Below are 17,544 nucleotides of genomic sequence, written 5' to 3'. Positions count from 1 at the left end.
ATCTTTACGGGAGCAGAAAGCCTCATCTCTCTCCCATGGAACAGCTGGTAGTTTCAAACTGCCGACCTTGAGGTTAGCAGCCTGATTCGTAACCACTACACTACCAGAGCTCCTGTGGGGAATGATTGGTGATAGTGGTTATGTGCCATGGAGTCGGAACCAACTCACAGTGACCCTGTACAGGGTTTCCGAGGCTGTAAATCTTTACGGTAGCAGAAAGCCTCATCTTTCTTCTGTGGAACAGCTGGTAGTTTAGAACTGCTGACCTTAAGGTTCACAGTCCGATTCATAACCACTATGCTACCAGAGCTCTTTTTGGGGAATGATTAGGGAGATGAAAATACCACCTTTTTAAAATGATTTTGTAGCAGTATTTTATAAAATATTAGCCAGGATTTTTCTGTGATGTCGCCCAATTTCAATAGGGAATGCCTTTTGGTACTCAGAAATAGTATTCTACTGAAAAGTCAGGATATAAAAACTTAATTTCCCCCTTTAGTTGCCAGTTTTCACAGTAAAGCTCTCATATTCTCTGATCCGTTGAAATAATTCAAAATACCCAGAGCAATGATTACATTTGGAAAAATGGATCAACACCTTAAAGAAAGCAAAAAGCATTTTCACTGTATTTAGAGCCTGTTCAAGAAGTTGGGCAAGTTATTTAGTTGTCATCTTTTTTTTACTGTGTTTTAGAGAATGTAGAGAATGCTATATCACTCAAGGAGTGCATTAGATGTTACTTCCAGTTGGAAACAAAAAAGGCACAGGAAGATTGCCTGAAGCAAGTTAGTGAAGATGTAGCCTGAGAATACTGTTTTAACTTTAGCGGTGTCAAATTTCTTCCCAGGCTTCAGGCAGTGATGTGTATCATCAGTACTATCATGGAGTCCTGTCCCTCCACCTCCAGTTTTTACAGCAGTGCTACAGCCAAGACACAGCACAATGGCATGAACAACATCATTCGACTCTTCCTGAAAAAAGGGCTGGTTAATGACCTAGCTAGAGTACCTCACAGCCTGGACCTATCCAGGTAAAATTCCCTGACTCCCACCCCCAGGCTTTTCTCCTTTGTTTAATCATGTTGCTGGCTTCTCCATTTGCCTATCTTTCAATATTTTTCTTAACATACATAAATAATCTTATTAAAGTATTGCATCATATGTACTGTTGCATAATTTGGATGTTTATGTTTTTGTTTTCAGTTAACCGATCTCTACATTTAAATATTATTTCATCCTATCACGTTCCCAGGTCCATATTAAAAAAATTTTGTCCAAACCAGAGTTCAACTTAGAGTCTAGCTATGCATCTGGCCGTGGCCTTTGAATCTCTCATAATTTAACACATACTTTTCTCCACCCACAAATAAACTCCTGCAGTCCTGCAGAATGATTAACCTTCTAAATTTGGTTCAGTTACTTTCTTGGAGTGTAACTTGCTCCTTTACTTCCTTATATTTTCTGCTAACTACTAATTAGATCTAAAGGCTTAGTGGGGCAATTTAAACATTTTCAGTTAGAATATATCTTAAGTGATACACATCTTTAGGAGACACATCTCTCTGAACTGGCATTAATAATTTTAATAGTCTTCATACCAGTTGATATCCTTGCCTGAATCTTGATTTCTTTGAGGATTATGAATGACAACTTTGTAATCTCTGTCATTCTCCTGCAATATTCACCAGTATTTTTTTGTGATATAGCCCAGTTTCAATAGTGAAAGCTTATTTGGTTACCCAGAAATAGTGTTCCTACTGAAAAGTCAGGATTAAAACTTCATTTTCCCCTTTAGTTGCCAGTTTTCAGAGTAAAGCAAAAAATATAGGTTTAATCACCGCCTTAAATGTTACTATGTGATTTTTTCATCAAGTGGACTCAAATTTTCATACACTTTAAAAATAATTGGATTATTTGAATTAGCTAGTTATTCTTTTTCATGCTAAAATAACTACATCTTTGGCCAGTGGCACTCTCTTTGAGATAGTTTCTTTGTCCTTTTAATGTAACCTTATCAGTGTTTTTTTTAAGGTTTAAAAATGTCAATATAATGGGTCACCCCTCTATTAATCAAAAGTTGCCAACAATGTGATACTTATCCTCTAAATACTTATGCCCTCTAAGAACTGGTATTCTCTTACATGGCTAGAATATCATTATTATATCCACAACATTTATTGTTAGTATAATCTAGATATTTCATCTTGTAATATTCTTTTAATTGCCCCAAGATGGCTTTATGACATGTGGAAGGATGTTTTAGTCCAAGGCCCACTGAAAGTCATTCATTGCATTTGGTTATCACATGTCTTTTGTTTTTTAAAATCACATTGGCTGCATAAGAGTCCATGTTAGTCGTCTTAGAAAGTATTTCACATCTAGATATTGAAATTGCTTTTTTGAGGTTAGATTCAGTTTAAGTATTTCTAGCAAGAATACGACAGAGGATATGTGGACTTGTTCAGAGCATTACATTAGGAGACATATAATGTCAGTTTGTCCCATTATTGGTAATACTGAGTTTAGCCACATAGTTAGATGATATCTGTTAAGTTTTTCTGTGAGTTGATACTTCAAGATCATGTGACTATCCTATACTAAAAATGTATTGTATCTCAATTATATTGGTGCTTACAAAAGAATAGTTTCCTGACTCTTTGTTTTTATTTATTAGCCAGCATTCTTCTACAATAAAGAACTTCTTGTTTTGATCCCTGTGGGCTTATATTATTTTTATATGAAGTTCCTTAGAACTTAAGACCATCATTATTCTATTTGATGCTCAAATTGTCTCAAATTTGGCCTGTAATAATGATCCTATTAATTTCTTGGTGTGACACTATAGGGTAAGCACTGGACTCATAACCCCAAGGTTGACAGTTCAAACCCACCATCTGTTCCTCAGAGACCTTATACAAGATCACAATGAGTTGTAATAGACTCAGCTCGACAGTACTTAACTTCAATGACCCCATTAATTTTTGAAAGCCTTCTAACACTATGATAAGCCCCTTTTTTGGAATCTACTTTTTTTGATCCTTTCTGGTTCCTTTTAGTGTGGAGTACTGAATAAACAAACACTAACAAAAGCAGAGCTGTTCTAATTTTAGTAGGATCCTACTTGGCATTTTATTACACTGATAAATCACATCACATTTCCAGCTGCAGTCCTCGTGGCACTTTACTGAACCTTAGGAAGCCCCACCTACAGAGATCATGTTGAAATCAGCAGGACTTAAAACCTTTATCATGCTCCTTTGTGCTCTTAAGATTTGGAGACAGAATGCTAGTATTAATATATAGAGCCTGGGTATATCTGATCAGTGGCTTGCTACTTGAACATGATCATCCAGGATACATTCTGCCTTCGGTCCAGCAATGTGTTCCTCACACGCTTACTACAGCCCCATGAACTATAGCATTGATTTAGCCCTTGCTTCTGGGATGAATTCATTTAAGACCTTTGAGATTAAATAGTTTTGTTTTTTCTTTTAAATAGCCAGTAGAACATTTTGTCAACCTTATGCTCCTCCTTTTCCTGATAGTAGCTTATATTTTAGGAGCCTTCATAGTACTTATAGGATACCTACTATTTCTGTGCTCAGCCCATCTCTGTATCTTCCTTGTCTCAGTCCCAACATGGCCAACACAGTCAATGCTGCTCTGAAGCCTTTGGAAACACTTTCCAGAATTGTGAACCAGCCTAGTAGCCTTTTTGGCAGCAAGAGTGCTTCTAGCAAGAGCAAGTCTGAGCAAGATGCCCAAGGGGCTTCTCAGGACTCCAGTAGCAACCAACAGGACCCAGGTAGGAAAGCAGAGCCAGTGGACTGGAGAGCTGAAGGAGGTGGAAATAGTTATTTGATGGCCATGGGATCACAACTGTTCTAGCTTGGGAACTTGTAGGTATTCCAGAGATATGTCATAGTAGTATGAGAACCTGCACCACAAAGAGTTCCTTAAAATTGCAGCGTTATTTGGCTATTCTTACATGTAGCCTTCCTTGTCTTTTTCTTTGTCAACATTTATTCTCTGAGAACTTGTAAACTTGGCTGGGAAAAGGGCCTTACTGTCTTCATGCTTGCCTCGTGGTGCTTAGCACGTAAGCACCCTTTGATTTGATTATTTTGTTGGTTGATTGATTGTTTCAGGAGAGCCTGGGGAAACAGAAGTTCAGGAGGAAGATCATGATGTGACTCAAACAGAGGTGGCAGATGGGGATATCATGGATGGGGAGGCTGAAACCGACTCAGTGGTGATTGCTGGGCAGCCGGAGGTGCTCAGTTCACAAGAGATGCAGGTAGGGAGGCGGATCATCCAGCTTTACCCCTATTATGGTGTTGAACCAAACTCCTTGTGCTGTGGGTGGGTGACTGCTTGGTTTAGATCTTTGCCTCATGCTGTCTGCTTTGCAGAAAAGCACAGTATGTTTAATATGTGTTTAGTAAATGTGTTTCAGTTGTATTTGATGGTGGGAAGAGGGCAGGGACATAATGCCATATACTAAGAAATGGTTATAGATTTAAACACAGGTGAACTGTGCTTACTACAGAAGGAAGCTAGCCTAAGGTCTTTTGGATCAGCATCTTTCATTTACTTGGCTCTGGTAATTAATGGAAGCTACTTAGCATCACCTATGGTACCAGCTCTCACTAGCGTATTAGATGGATGTCTTGTAAAGACAGTATTCTTAATTCTGGAACCTGGTAGCAATGAGTAAGAAATTTGGCCAGCAGTCCTAAGCTGCTGGCTTTAAGAAGATATGAATGTTTTCCTTAATAGTATAAAAATTAATCTAGTATCAGATAGTTGGGGTGAGCCCATTTAAACAACAGTCTGAATGTGGATTGGCAGCATGTGGTAGTTTCTGTGCTGTTGGCACCAAGTTGTGTGGTTTTTATGTAACATCCACTGTCAACCATGTCATAGAGAGATATATGCTCCCTTGCTGGATTTTGTAAGGCTTCAGTGCTAGCACAATCATAGACTTGTGTGCATCCATATATATGTTCTATTTCTCTCCAGGTTGAGAATGAGCTGGAGGACCTGATAGATGAGTTGCTTGAAAGGGATGGCGGATCTGGGAACAGTACAATTATAGGTGAGAGCCCCAGAACTGAGTATAGCCTCTTCCTTTGCCTCAGTCTCTCATGGGAGTACCCTTTTTCTCATCATCTGCTTGCTCAGCTCTGCCTAAGGGCTTATGCCCAGACTAGATTGCTGCTTGTCGTCTTGATGTTGAAGGTCTTACAGAGGAGAAATTCACAAGTCATCTACAGGCCTCTGGCAGGTCTGAAGTGTTGGGAGAGGGGTGGTGGATGACCATCAGTATAGATGATACATCAGACACATTGAAAGAGTGTTTATTCATAGAAGCCTAGGAAAGGCTTATAGGGTGGAAAGCACATCCTTTTCAGTTCTTCAGTGAAATCCAGAGGCTCTTCGCCTCTGAGTCTCAATAGTGTATAAAAACTGTGATTGTTCCCTAAAGGTGGCCCTTTTTATATCTCAGAGGGAAAATGGCAGGTATTACTCTGTCACCTGGCTTCAAGAATATGTGTAATACTTGTTTTTATAATATTGGTCGAGTGAATCAAAGGATAAATGGAAGTAGACACGTATTAAATTTTGCAAAGCTTTTTCACACCCAGAATCCTCTTTGCTTTCACAATTAGTGGGATTGGCAGGGCAAATGTGATCATTCCATTTTACAGATGAGGAAACTGAGACTCAGACAGGTAAAGTGACTGGCCAAGCTCACCTAGCTAGTTGATAGCAGAGAATCTAGGTCCTTTCCCTCATTCCGGAAAAAAAAAAAAGTGGCTATCTGCTAGGTGTACATAGCTGCTTTAGGCGCACCCAATCTGGAAAGGGAAGTCCTCTGTTATTCAGTGAAGGCTCTGCTCTGTAACCTTCAGTGAGCAGAAGTGGAGAGGATGAATCACAAGAGGACGTGCTGATGGATGAAGCTCCTTCCAACCTCAGCCAAGCTTCCACCTTGCAGGCCAACCGAGAAGGTGAGAGTGCTGAGGCCAGAAAGGCCTCCCTTCTTGCCCTGCACGTCTGACAGACACTACACTAGGGTTTTCCTGGAGGCAGCTACCCAAATGTGCAGAATAAGGAAGCATCTGTCTGCATGCGCTGACATACACCATCCACTTTATCCTCAGCCAGTTTTTCAATTAACATATTACTACTGCTTGACCAAAGTTTGTCACTTCTTACTTGGTTCGCTTTCTTCTCACCCACCTGCTATCATCGCTTCAGATTTCAGGGCTGGAAAGGCAAAGGGGCACCAGCAGACTTGGCCAAGTCCTAGACCATTGATCCTCAAGCACCACCCTGTAGTGAGCCTCCACATTCAGCCACCTTGCTCAGTGTATTGATGTATTGGTTGACACTCTCAGGAAAACGAGGCTGGCTCACTAAGCTTATACATCACCCCAGATCTGGTTCTTCCTCTCCTAGAGTCAGAAACCCCATCTCCTTCCCACTTAATCAGCTGGCCTGCACAATAGCCTGTTTTCTAGCTACTCAGTATAGTCCTCCGATGTGTGCTCCCTTTGTTTTAGATTCCATGAATATCCTGGACCCTGAGGATGAGGAGGAGCACACTCAGGAAGAGGACAGCAGTGGCAGTAACGAGGATGAGGATGATAGTCAGGATGAAGAGGAGGAGGAGGAGGAAGATGAGGAAGATGACCAGGTGAGGGGGGGACTGTGTTTGGGTTGGTTCAGACAACCTCTTCCTTGGGAACACAGAGCTAGAGAAAATGAACAGTTTGGGTTGCTAGCCTCAACGCCTCCCTCCCTCATGTGCAAATGTGGCCATGACACCAGACTTCAGAAAACCTTTACCTCCAGCAATTCTCCATCTCCTGTTTTCCCCTTAAGGAGGATGATGAAGGTGAAGAGGGAGATGAAGACGATGACGACGATGGCTCTGAGATGGAATTGGATGAGGATTACCCTGATATGAACGCTTCTCCCTTGGTCCGATTTGAGCGCTTTGACCGGGAGGATGATCTCATCATTGAGTTTGACAACATGTTCTCCAGTGCTAGTAAGATACAGGGGGCTCAGCTGGGTTTTATCCCTCAATTCTTATACCCTTCCCTAGGCTAAGCCAAACAGTGAACCAGAGCAACTATCTCTTTCATGCATACAAAACTTCTTTTCTAAAGCCGACTTTCTGGAGCAAGGGATATCTGAAGCTATCTCTCTCAGTAGTACAAGGAATAATGAGAGGCTCCTTTTGTTCTTTACACTTCAGTAAATAGAGGTAGCCATTTTAGAACCTGGACAACTTGATGATTTGCTTGACTTAAAAAAAATGAGACCAAGGGTGACTGCATTAAGCAATCAGGCACACAAAACAGTGACAGGATAATTGATAATCTTTATGTATATAATATTGGATCTTGAGGGTTGAATGAGTATCTCTGAACTTGTCATTGGGGAATAGAATTGAGCTTATCCACCCTGTTCATTCAAGGATGCATCTTTTCAGGAAAGGGCATCAATTTCTTCCTTCTACCCATCAACATCAAGGAGCTCTGGTAGCGTAGTGGTTACAAATCTGGCTGCGAACCTCGTGGTCAGCAATTCAAAACTACCAGCTGTTCTGCGGGAGAAAGATGGTGCTTTCTGCTCCTGTAAAGATTTACAGCCTCGGAAACCCTGTACAGGCGGGGTCGCTATGAGTCGGAATCGACTCCACGGCACATAACAACAACAACCCATCAACATCAAAGTTCACCTCTAGGGTATATTTGAAGAATCTAGTTTCTATAATCAAGGTATCTTGATAGACAGGTCTTGACCCCACATCACAAGCATGATAGAGCAGAAAACACTAAATAAACTATTTTGGTCTGTTGTCTTGGCCAAGTAATCTCTTACCTTTTTGAGCCTCAGTTTGTCACCTGTAAATAAAAGGTTTTAAAAGGTGGGGAGTGGGGGTTTAATTAGGTAAGTTTCAAGATGCTTCTATTCTATAATCCTCTTTGCCATTTTGTGATTTTCATCATCCTTATAGTTGAGACTCAGTCCGTTCCACAAATGAAGAGTGTCTACTGTGTCTTAAGTACTAGGGTTACAGCAATACACAAGAAAACAGCCCTCATCTCTCATAGGAACTTAGGTCTATTAGGAATTATAAGTAAGAAGGCATTACGTTGCAGCATGGTAAGAAAGCAGAGTAGAAGGTTACCTAACCCAATCTGTGAAAGTTAGGCTTAACAAAGAAAATGACATCTAGTCTGAAAATTAAATAGCAGGTGGAAAAGAGGAACCTTCAAGGTAGGGGGAACGGAATATTTCTGAGGTGCCTAGATGCATTACTGGCTGTAATTTGTAGAATGGATTTGGATAAGGTACTCTGTAAGAGATGACTGCAGTATCTAAGTGAGAAATTGTGGCATAAACTATGGTTGTATTGGTGATCCTAGAGGTATGGGAATGAGAGAGAAAGGTTTCCATGTGAGGCAGTAAGACCCAAGAGACATGGTTCTTCTTGAAGAACATGGAAGAAATTGCTTCTTGAAACTGATTCCTTTGCATTTTATCTTTACAGCAGACATCCCTCCATCTCCAGGAAATATCCCTACCACCCATCCACTAATGGTACGACATGCAGACCACAGCTCCCTGACTCTGGGCAGTGGTTCCTCTACCACTCGTCTCACCCAGGGCATCGGGCGCAGTCAGAGAACTCTAAGGCAACTGACAGCTAATACAGGCCACACCATTCATGTTCACTACCCAGGGAATCGCCAGCCCAACCCTCCTCTTATACTTCAGAGGTGAGTTACAAAGAAGACCTGTTGGGTTTACTTGAGCTCTTGTACCAATCCTCACTGGGCTTAAGAATTGTCCTGACCTTGGGCTGGGGAAATCTATGAATTACTGAATTCTCTTGTCGTGCACAAATAAAGATTTTATCCTATTTCTTTATAGATTTTATGTGCAGCCTTTTGCAGAATACTGAACTGAATGACATGTTCTTTTGTCTGAAAGGCTTGTGCATTAAGAAATCCTCAGAGACTCAGAGTTTATTGGGAGGAATAATGTTAAGAAATGAAAGATAGGGATATGGCAATGTGGTTCACTGGTAGAATTGTCACCTTTAGTGCAAGAGTTAAATTGCTAGCTAATACATCTCTTGCATAGCCACCTCCCCATCTGTCAGTGGGATGTCAGTGTCATGTTGCTATGATGAGGCTTACCAGACTAAAACAGACTAGGAAGAAAAACCTTGTGATGTACTTCAGTAAATGGAAATCATGGTTAATCCATAACTAATCATGGAGATGGTTCAAGACTGGGCAGCATTTTGTTCCATTGTGCATGTGGTCACTGAGTTGGGAGCCTATTCCATGGCACTAACAACAAGTGGTCAGACTACAGTGGCAGTACAAAAAAAGCATATTCTAACATATGGAAGCTTTTCAATGACACTGTGCCAAGAACTATAGAATAATATGCAAGCACTGCCCCCCAAAATTCCTAAACTGATGATGGAGTAACATGATGAGGTTCATAATAGTGTATTATATTTAATAGGGAATTTAAAAAGAGAGTCTCAAAATAACAGGTTGCTGGAGTCCTGTAAGCTTATAATGACCATGGTATCCCACCATCCCTCTACAGGTTGCTGGGTCCCTCAGCTGCTGCTGACATTCTTCAGCTGAGCAGCAGCCTGCCCCTACAAAGCCGGGGTCGGGCCCGCCTCCTGGTGGGCAATGATGACGTCCACATCATCGCCCGGTCTGATGATGAACTACTAGATGACTTTTTCCATGACCAGAGCACAGCCACCAGCCAAGCAGGCAAGTTTGTATAGTGGAAGGTAGGCTGGTGGTGGTGGTTATATGCCGTGGAATCGGTTCCAACTGGAAGATAGGGTAGAGTGTATCAAATTGTTTTCCCTGCTGAGAGAAAGCAGAGCAGTATCTGCCCTAAAGAAACTTCATTTTGTAGAAGCCTGAGCCACTCAGTGGCCGCCAAGGGCAACAAAAACTTTTCAGTGTCTCACAGTATCTATTATGAACTAAATCTTTAGATACACACTATGCTGGGATCTGTTAGGAAAATACATCAATTGACACATGCCACGGTCAAGAATCTCACTCTTTTGTTCCTCTCTAGGAACCCTGTCCAGCATCCCCACAGCCCTGACTCGATGGACAGAAGAATGCAAAGTTCTTGATGCTGAGAGCATGCACGACTGTGTTTCAGGTGTGTAGCTGTTGATTATTGGGAAGGGGAGCTTCCAAGCCTTGGATGAATGCATAGTGTTTCTCTGGTTCACTGTGGCCATAAGCTTTGCTTCTTGACTTCCTCTGATTTTTGCCTCTTTAATGTAGTTGTTAAAGTGCCCATTGTCAATCACCTGGAGTTCCTGAGGGATGAAGAACTGGAAGAAAGGAGGGAGAAGCGTAGGAAACAATTGGCTGAGGAAGAAACAAAGATGTCTGACAAAGGCAAAGAAGACAAGGAAAACAAGGATCAGAGTGCACAGGTGATTCCCAAGAGATGGGAGTATTCATCTTTGGCTATGTTTGTCATAACTTTCATAATTTTTGCCATACATGTGGTGCCAAGAGCCACTGAAGAATCCTAGGACATTCACATTGAACCTTGAGAAATGATTCATTCCAAATTCATCATATGCTCACAGTCTTTAAGGGAAAGAATTCAAATCCAGAGGGAAAATTATTTCCCAGATGTCTCATGGGAAAAGGTAAAGCTGGGAACAGAGCACCTGATACAATCACAATGTATAATCTGTATCTTGCGTGATTGAATCTTGACCAGGAGAATGACCTGGATTTGGAATTTCACAATCAGCCTATGTTCTTGGTTCTTCCTTCAGTGAACTGCCAATACAGGGACCTTATGAGGAACCCATTCTATCAGTTGAATAAGTCAACCTTTAGGTATCAGACCAGAGGAAACATTCCTATTCTAAATGGCATCACCACCTGTGATATTCTAGGGCTCAATTTGTGAAATCTGTAACATAGATTTAGTTTGAAAAGAAGCTACCTACCTTTTTCTGACAGTACTTAGACATGAATAGTAGAACTTCAAAGTACATGAGGTAAAAGCTGAGAGAATCGCAAAGACATTACAAAACTTCAGTGAAAGATTTTACTATATATCACTTAGAAGTTAGGTTATCAGATAAAAAGAACATTGAAACGTAACATATCCTTATAAAGATATAAACAGTATATAATTTTCAACATATGAGAATAAGCAAACCTAGCATATGATTGAAAACGATACAATGGACAAAATAGGCCCAAGGAAGGCAAATGTGAGAAGTTGAAAAGTACTGCTGCAAAATCATAGACACCTTTGTCAAGCAAAAATAGCTAAATGCAAAGCTGTTGCTTGTTAACATTTTCTCCATCCAGGTTTATACACATCTGAAGGTAGTGTTCATCTTTCTAATCCTTCCCCAAAGAATTCACTACTCTTCATTTTACATCATATCAAAACAGTAGTTTTGGCGTCCTTGTAGGGTTCAAATCATGTTCCTTTTAAATATTCTTTGAATTTTAGGAACAAAAAAGTATTAAGGGCAAGATCAGAGATCTAGGGTGGTTGGAGTAAGGTTTCCTAGTGAAATTCTCATAGGACAGTTCATAATTACCCTCAAAGAACAAACAGGCACATTGTCATGATGGAAAAAATTCCTTAACACAACTTTGCTGGACTTTTTCTCACCAATGCTGTTCTCAGTTTTCTTGAGACTTCTTCATTGTTGTTAAGTGTCATCGAGTATAGGGTTTCCAAGGAGCAGCTGGTGAGTTTGAACCACTTCTCTTGTGGTTCAAACTGACCTTTCAGTCCTGTGCTTATCCTACAGCACCACACCAGGACTCCTTCCTAACGTTGTTGTCAAGTGCCGTTGACTCGATTTTGACCCATAGCGACCCTGTATAGGGTTTCTGAGAAGCAACTGGTAAGCTTGAATCACCAGTTTTGTGGTTCAAAGCGACTTTGCAGTCCAGTACATCAGCCCACAGCGCCACACCAGGACTCCATAATTGTCCAGTGTTTTTGCGAAAAATCTAGCAAGATTACCCTTTAGGAATTTTTTTTTTTTAAAGTCGCATAACACCTCCTAAGCTGACCTCTTGGCCCCCTTTTTTTGGAAGGCACTCTTAATGAAACAAAAACAAGTGTATGGTGTATTACTTGGATAACGTGTCTGTAGCTATCCACTGATTGCAAAGACATGTTTTGAATAAACCCATGCATGTATGAACTGGAACCTTCGTAGCAATACTTTTTGACTGGCCCTATATTTCTATTCACTTTTTGAAACCTAGCTGTATATAGGTAAATGTATGTAGATAGAGCTTGAAGAAAATTCTGCCTAGTCTTTAGGTGGTTTTCAGATTGTGTCCTATATCCAACACTAAGGAAATTTTTATAGTTCAAGGAGCCTGACTGTGTGGCTCTTTACCCCTGTTGTTGTTGTTGTTAAGTGCCCTTTGCCCCTGTAAGCCTTCCTTAAATGTAAATTTGTATAGGAGAATTTGGTATATATTTGCACACTAAAGCCCTCATCTTCTTTTGGTAACATGGCAAAAGCATTTTCCATCCAGGTCATTTAATTCTCTTGAATGATATATGTGAGGGATGGTGATTATTGTAGTTGACCTCTGTCTTATGTTTTTGAAGTCCAACATTGGTTTGTCCCTTTACAGTGTGCTGCATCTAAGACAAATGATTCTGCTGAACCGAACCTCTCAGGTAACTCCCTTTCTTTTCCCCTTCTTGCTAAATATTGATTGGTTCTTTCTCCTGATCCAAGTAGCTGGCCATATTGGGCTGAAGATGGATACTGGTGCTCTGTAGGATGAGGTAGTAGATTGTATAGTTTTAGGGTCATACCCCATCTTGGAGATAACTATACAGTCTACTGTCTTTCCCACGGTGGTACACTTCCTCTCTGACTGGATTTGTTCAGGTTCTTAAATCTATTATTCCAAGTCATTTGTTCTGTTCCCTTTCATGACTGCAGCTCTGTCCTCTGAAACCGAGCTTATATACATTTTTTTAGGTGTTTTGTCCTTTGGTGCCTACCATAGTGTGTTATGCTTCATGAGAATACCTGATTACTGTGGTTCCCAAAGCCGGTGTAAATGAGCACAATAAGGCATTTAATTAATAAGTTTTTCATAAAGCTGAATTAACTTTAAAGAATATGTGTATGTATACATGTATATTTATATTGAAATTATATTATTTAGTATCAAATTGTTTTTATTAAATGATGCTTACAGGATTTTTTTCCCTATGATAACTGTATATTGGTCTCTTTCTTTCTTTAATCCAAATTTATTGGTCCATGTAATCTAAAAGTCTAGGAACAATCTTGGGCTCTCTGGTTCTGGGGAAGGTGGTTCTGTAAGCTAAATGATTCTTGTCATGGTTTTTTATTTCTTCTAATCTTAAAAGTGATCAGTAGCCATTTTGTGATTATAACAGCCAGTTCATACTGTATTGTATGTCTCTGCCACACACACGCACACGTTTCCTTATAACCTTTTATCTTCTGTCTCCTTTGGTATTGGTATTGAGTTAGGAAATGATTATATCAAAACTATACCATAATTTTAAGGCACTTAGAGAGGGTATGTGTCCTAGTGCCCTTATCCAAGCAAAAAGTCCATAAAAGGGTCTGAAACCAAGTAGAATCGCTTTTTAACTTTGCCATTCTTGCCAGCTACTTTTCTAGAGGATTCTGCTCATGCAAGGATGAGGTAGTAAGTTGTATCGTTGTGGGGTAGAGATTTAGGCCCCAATTAGAAGATAACCATACAACCTACTACTTTCCCTAGTATGTGGCATAGTCACATTTAGTCTTGGCAGTGTTGCCTCATTCAGAAAAAGTTGTAGGTGTCCCTCTGCTAAATGAGACTGAAAGAAAAAGGAGGTAGAAGGGGACAGACAATACTTAGGATCAGGTAAATGCCATTATAAAATGACTTGTCCTTCATGAATTGGCATATGTAATTGATTATTTTAACTTCCATCATGAACATTTTGCTATTCTTGGACTGTATGATTGATTAATGATCTCATAATTTCAGTAATGGAACAAGAATGGGCAGAATTGATTGGAAAGTGCTTTAAGAGTTTTAAGGGGAAGTCTAGCCCTCCTTGCTCCAAATAGATGGGGGAATAAAAGAATCAGTAGGTTTTTAGTGAATTTTCTGTGTACCTATTTAGCCTCATCCTATCTGTATGGCCTGGGCACAGAAAGAATTTACTTCTTAAGATCCATAAAGAGCCAGATGCATAGTTCTTGTGACAGATCTAACATTGTACATTGGCCCTTATCCTGGGGATATCAGACTACCCAAAACCTGTTCCTTGGAAAAGGTGGTGGTGGGAACAATTCTGCATCTCGGCTGGGTAGGGACACTTATCAATACACACATGGTGTTTGGGTGGCTCCTTGTTTGATTGCCCCTTAATCCCCACTGTTGTTCTTTTTGAGAAAGATGGGACTACTATGCCAGACAGCTACCCAGCAACCCCATCTTCAACTGGTGCAGCTACATCAGAGTCCAAAGAGACCCTTGTCACTCTGCAACCCTCACAACAGCAGCCAACACTCCCACCCCCACCAGCCTTAGGAGAGATTCCACAAGAACTGCAGTCCCCAGCAGGAGAAGGAGAGAATTCTACACAGCTATTGATGCCTGTAGAGCCAGAGGAATTGGGTGCTACAAGACCAAGTGGAGAAGCAGAAACAACTCAGATGGAGTTATCCCCAGCTCCCACTATAAGTGAGTAGAATTTCAGATTTTAGAGGATGGAATAGAATGGAAGAATAAACATCTACAAGTGAAGTTGAGGTTTCCTCTCTGTGTCCTCATGTAATTTTACATCCGAGTGTCTAATGGTATTGATAATTGTGGTGCTGTGGGTTAATGCGCTAGACTGCAAAGTCAGTTTGAACCACAAAGTCAACAGTCAAGCCCACCAGCCGCTCCTTGAAAGCCCTATACAGGGTCACTATGAGTCATAACCAACTCAACGACACTTAACAACAACCATTTACATTTATTCTGTTCCCATTCTATCTGGTTTATGGTTTGAATTCTTTAAAAGCAAGCCTCCAAAGTAGTCAGTGAACAAACAGAAAATTAGAAATGAAATAATTCGTCCATTAATCCTAGATTGAGCAGGGATTAATCCAGATGTGTCTGACTTTTAAACCTTGTTGTCTTTCAATAGTTTAAGGAATGACAAACCTGTAACCTCACTCATGTTGTTCTCCCATCCCTCCTGATGGACACCATTTGTCTTACGACAATATTTCCCACTGATTTGAAGTCCAGCCTCTTAATTATTCTCAGCACAATGTTCCAATAAGATAAACTTGTTTGCCATCCCTGCCTATGATGTTCTCTGAAGAAACCCTTCTAGGAACCTGTTTATTTAAATAATTAGAACCAGCATGTATGTATTAACGGTGCCTTCAGGGATCCTTTACCTGGGATGCCTAGAAAAGATGTTTTGCAGGCTTGGTCTGGAACACAATAAATGTTCAACAAATGATAGAAAAGGTTGAACTGAGTCTTAATAAAGCAAATGATATTTAGTCGGAACAGGCCAGCATGGATGATGAAGGGGGTGGAGTGAGAAATACAAGAGAACTTCAAGAAGTTCATGGAAAAAATTCCATTATCTTTTAATTCCATTTTATCAGTGAACTTTTCGAACACCACCACCACCCCCCCCCAATATCACCTGGCTCCTCATAAGGAAACAACCCTATTAAAGACCTTATCTGCTGTGTTGGTGCTGGTGGTTATGTGCCGTGGAGTCGTTTTCCACACATAGCAATCCTGTTACAGGATTTCCGAAGCTGTAAATCTTTATGGGAGCCGAGAGCCTCATCTTTTTCTGCGGAATACCTGGTAGTTTAGAACTGCTCACGTTGAGGTTCACAGCCTGACTTGTAGCCAGTATACTACCAGAGCTCCTTGTCTGTTGTGGTGCTGCTTGTTAATTCTATATTCTGGGTAGAGACCTAACCTTTCCCTATGATTTCCTCCTAGCTTCTCTTTCACCAGAGAGAGCTGAAGATTCTGATGCACTGACGGCTGTCAGCAGTCAGCTGGAAGGCTCTCCCATGGACACCAGCAGCCTGGCTTCCTGTACCCTAGAGGAGGCCGTGGGTGACACTTCAGCAGCTGGCAGTTCTGAGCAGCCCACAGCAGGCAGCACCACTCCTGGAGATGCCCCACCCGTTGTGGCAGAAGTGCAAGGCAGGAGTGATGGGTCAGGGGAACCTGCCCAGGCACCTGAGGACAGGTAAGCATGGGAATTGGAGGGCATGAAGGAGGGCAGGATATGTTTGAGAATGTTAAAAGCCATATTCATGCTTCAATGAACATGTTGACTAATGGACATACTTGTTACTCTCTGGAAATCAACCTGGCTTCTATGGGAAAAAGGATATTCTAAGAGTATTTTGTAAAAGGGCAACCATAATACAGAGAACAACCTGAAAATGATTTCCCTCAGCTCTCCCCCTGCATCCTCTGAGAGTTCTTCCACCAGAGATTCTGCCGTGGCCATTTCTGGAACAGATTCCCGAGGAATCCTAGAAGAGCCACTGCCTTCAACAAGCAGCGAAGAAGAAGATCCCCTTGCAGGTAAGTTCCACATGTCCTCAAGCCATCCTGGGATTGTTGCCTGCTTTAGTAGCCTTTAGGTTGAAATTGTCCACCAGTCAAAGAATTTCATGCAAAATAGAGGGTATTTACAAGGGAACTTCAGAAAGTTCATGGAAAATTCCCATTATTATCATCTTTCTTTTTATTGTGAATTGGGTGAAGATTTGCATAGCAGTGAGGGTGTGCTAGTGTGTCATAAAGGAATGAGTCCAAGCTTTGATGTAAAACTCAGCTCAGATTCCAACTCGCCACTTTCCTACCTTTATGACCTAGGGCCATTATGTAATTTGTCTTAATATTTGTTGCTTTTGAGGGAGTAATATAGCAGCATCTTTATGACGTTTAAGTGATAATGTACACAAGGAACTTGGCACAAAGGAGTATTTCAAAGTCCAAGGAAGCTGGTTGGGCCTTTTCTGTGTGTCCTGTGTGCTTTTGCAAACAGGACATACAGAGCTGATTTCTGTTAAACTGTGATTTTGGTTCTTTTCTATAAAGGTTAGGTGTCTCCCTGGAATATATCTTAGCATCAGCAGGGTTGTGAATCATTTCATGTGGTTCATTCCCCTTCAGGTATCAGTCTCCCCGAAGGCGTGGATCCCTCTTTTCTGGCTGCTCTGCCTGATGACATCCGTCGGGAAGTCCTGCAGAACCAGCTAGGCATCCGTCCACCAACCCGGACTGCCCCCTCAACAACTAGCTCAGCTCCTACAGTGGTGGGGAATCCTGGTGTGACTGAAGTGAGCCCCGAGTTCCTGGCTGCCCTGCCTCCAGCAATTCAGGAGGAAGTATGTGAGCGGGAAGATGGTTGATGACAGGCTGTTTGACAGTAT

At 41.2% G+C, this 17,544-nt stretch overlaps 1 protein-coding gene across 1 annotated transcript in view; it reads left to right on the top strand.

Annotated features, from left to right (window-relative positions):
* The window catches only part of HUWE1 (HECT, UBA and WWE domain containing 1, E3 ubiquitin protein ligase), a 198,439-nt gene that overhangs the window by 155,053 nt on the left and 25,842 nt on the right, over positions 1-17,544 (top strand). The window contains exons 48-63 of the mRNA XM_006875251.1: positions 848-1,030; positions 3,632-3,804; positions 4,148-4,296; positions 5,022-5,097; positions 5,915-6,013; positions 6,569-6,702; positions 6,891-7,059; positions 8,572-8,800; positions 9,648-9,826; positions 10,146-10,235; positions 10,364-10,518; positions 12,722-12,767; positions 14,525-14,812; positions 16,091-16,346; positions 16,560-16,690; positions 17,285-17,499. Of these exons, the coding sequence (XP_006875313.1) occupies positions 848-1,030; positions 3,632-3,804; positions 4,148-4,296; positions 5,022-5,097; positions 5,915-6,013; positions 6,569-6,702; positions 6,891-7,059; positions 8,572-8,800; positions 9,648-9,826; positions 10,146-10,235; positions 10,364-10,518; positions 12,722-12,767; positions 14,525-14,812; positions 16,091-16,346; positions 16,560-16,690; positions 17,285-17,499 (2,572 nt within the window). The remainder of the gene's footprint in view (positions 1-847; positions 1,031-3,631; positions 3,805-4,147; positions 4,297-5,021; positions 5,098-5,914; positions 6,014-6,568; positions 6,703-6,890; positions 7,060-8,571; positions 8,801-9,647; positions 9,827-10,145; positions 10,236-10,363; positions 10,519-12,721; positions 12,768-14,524; positions 14,813-16,090; positions 16,347-16,559; positions 16,691-17,284; positions 17,500-17,544) is intronic.

The sequence above is a fragment of the Chrysochloris asiatica genome, unplaced genomic scaffold (genome assembly GCF_000296735.1).
Source record: "Chrysochloris asiatica unplaced genomic scaffold, ChrAsi1.0 scaffold00315, whole genome shotgun sequence".
Lineage (NCBI taxonomy): Eukaryota > Metazoa > Chordata > Mammalia > Afrosoricida > Chrysochloridae > Chrysochloris > Chrysochloris asiatica.
This window is presented reverse-complemented; position numbering and strand designations above follow the sequence as displayed.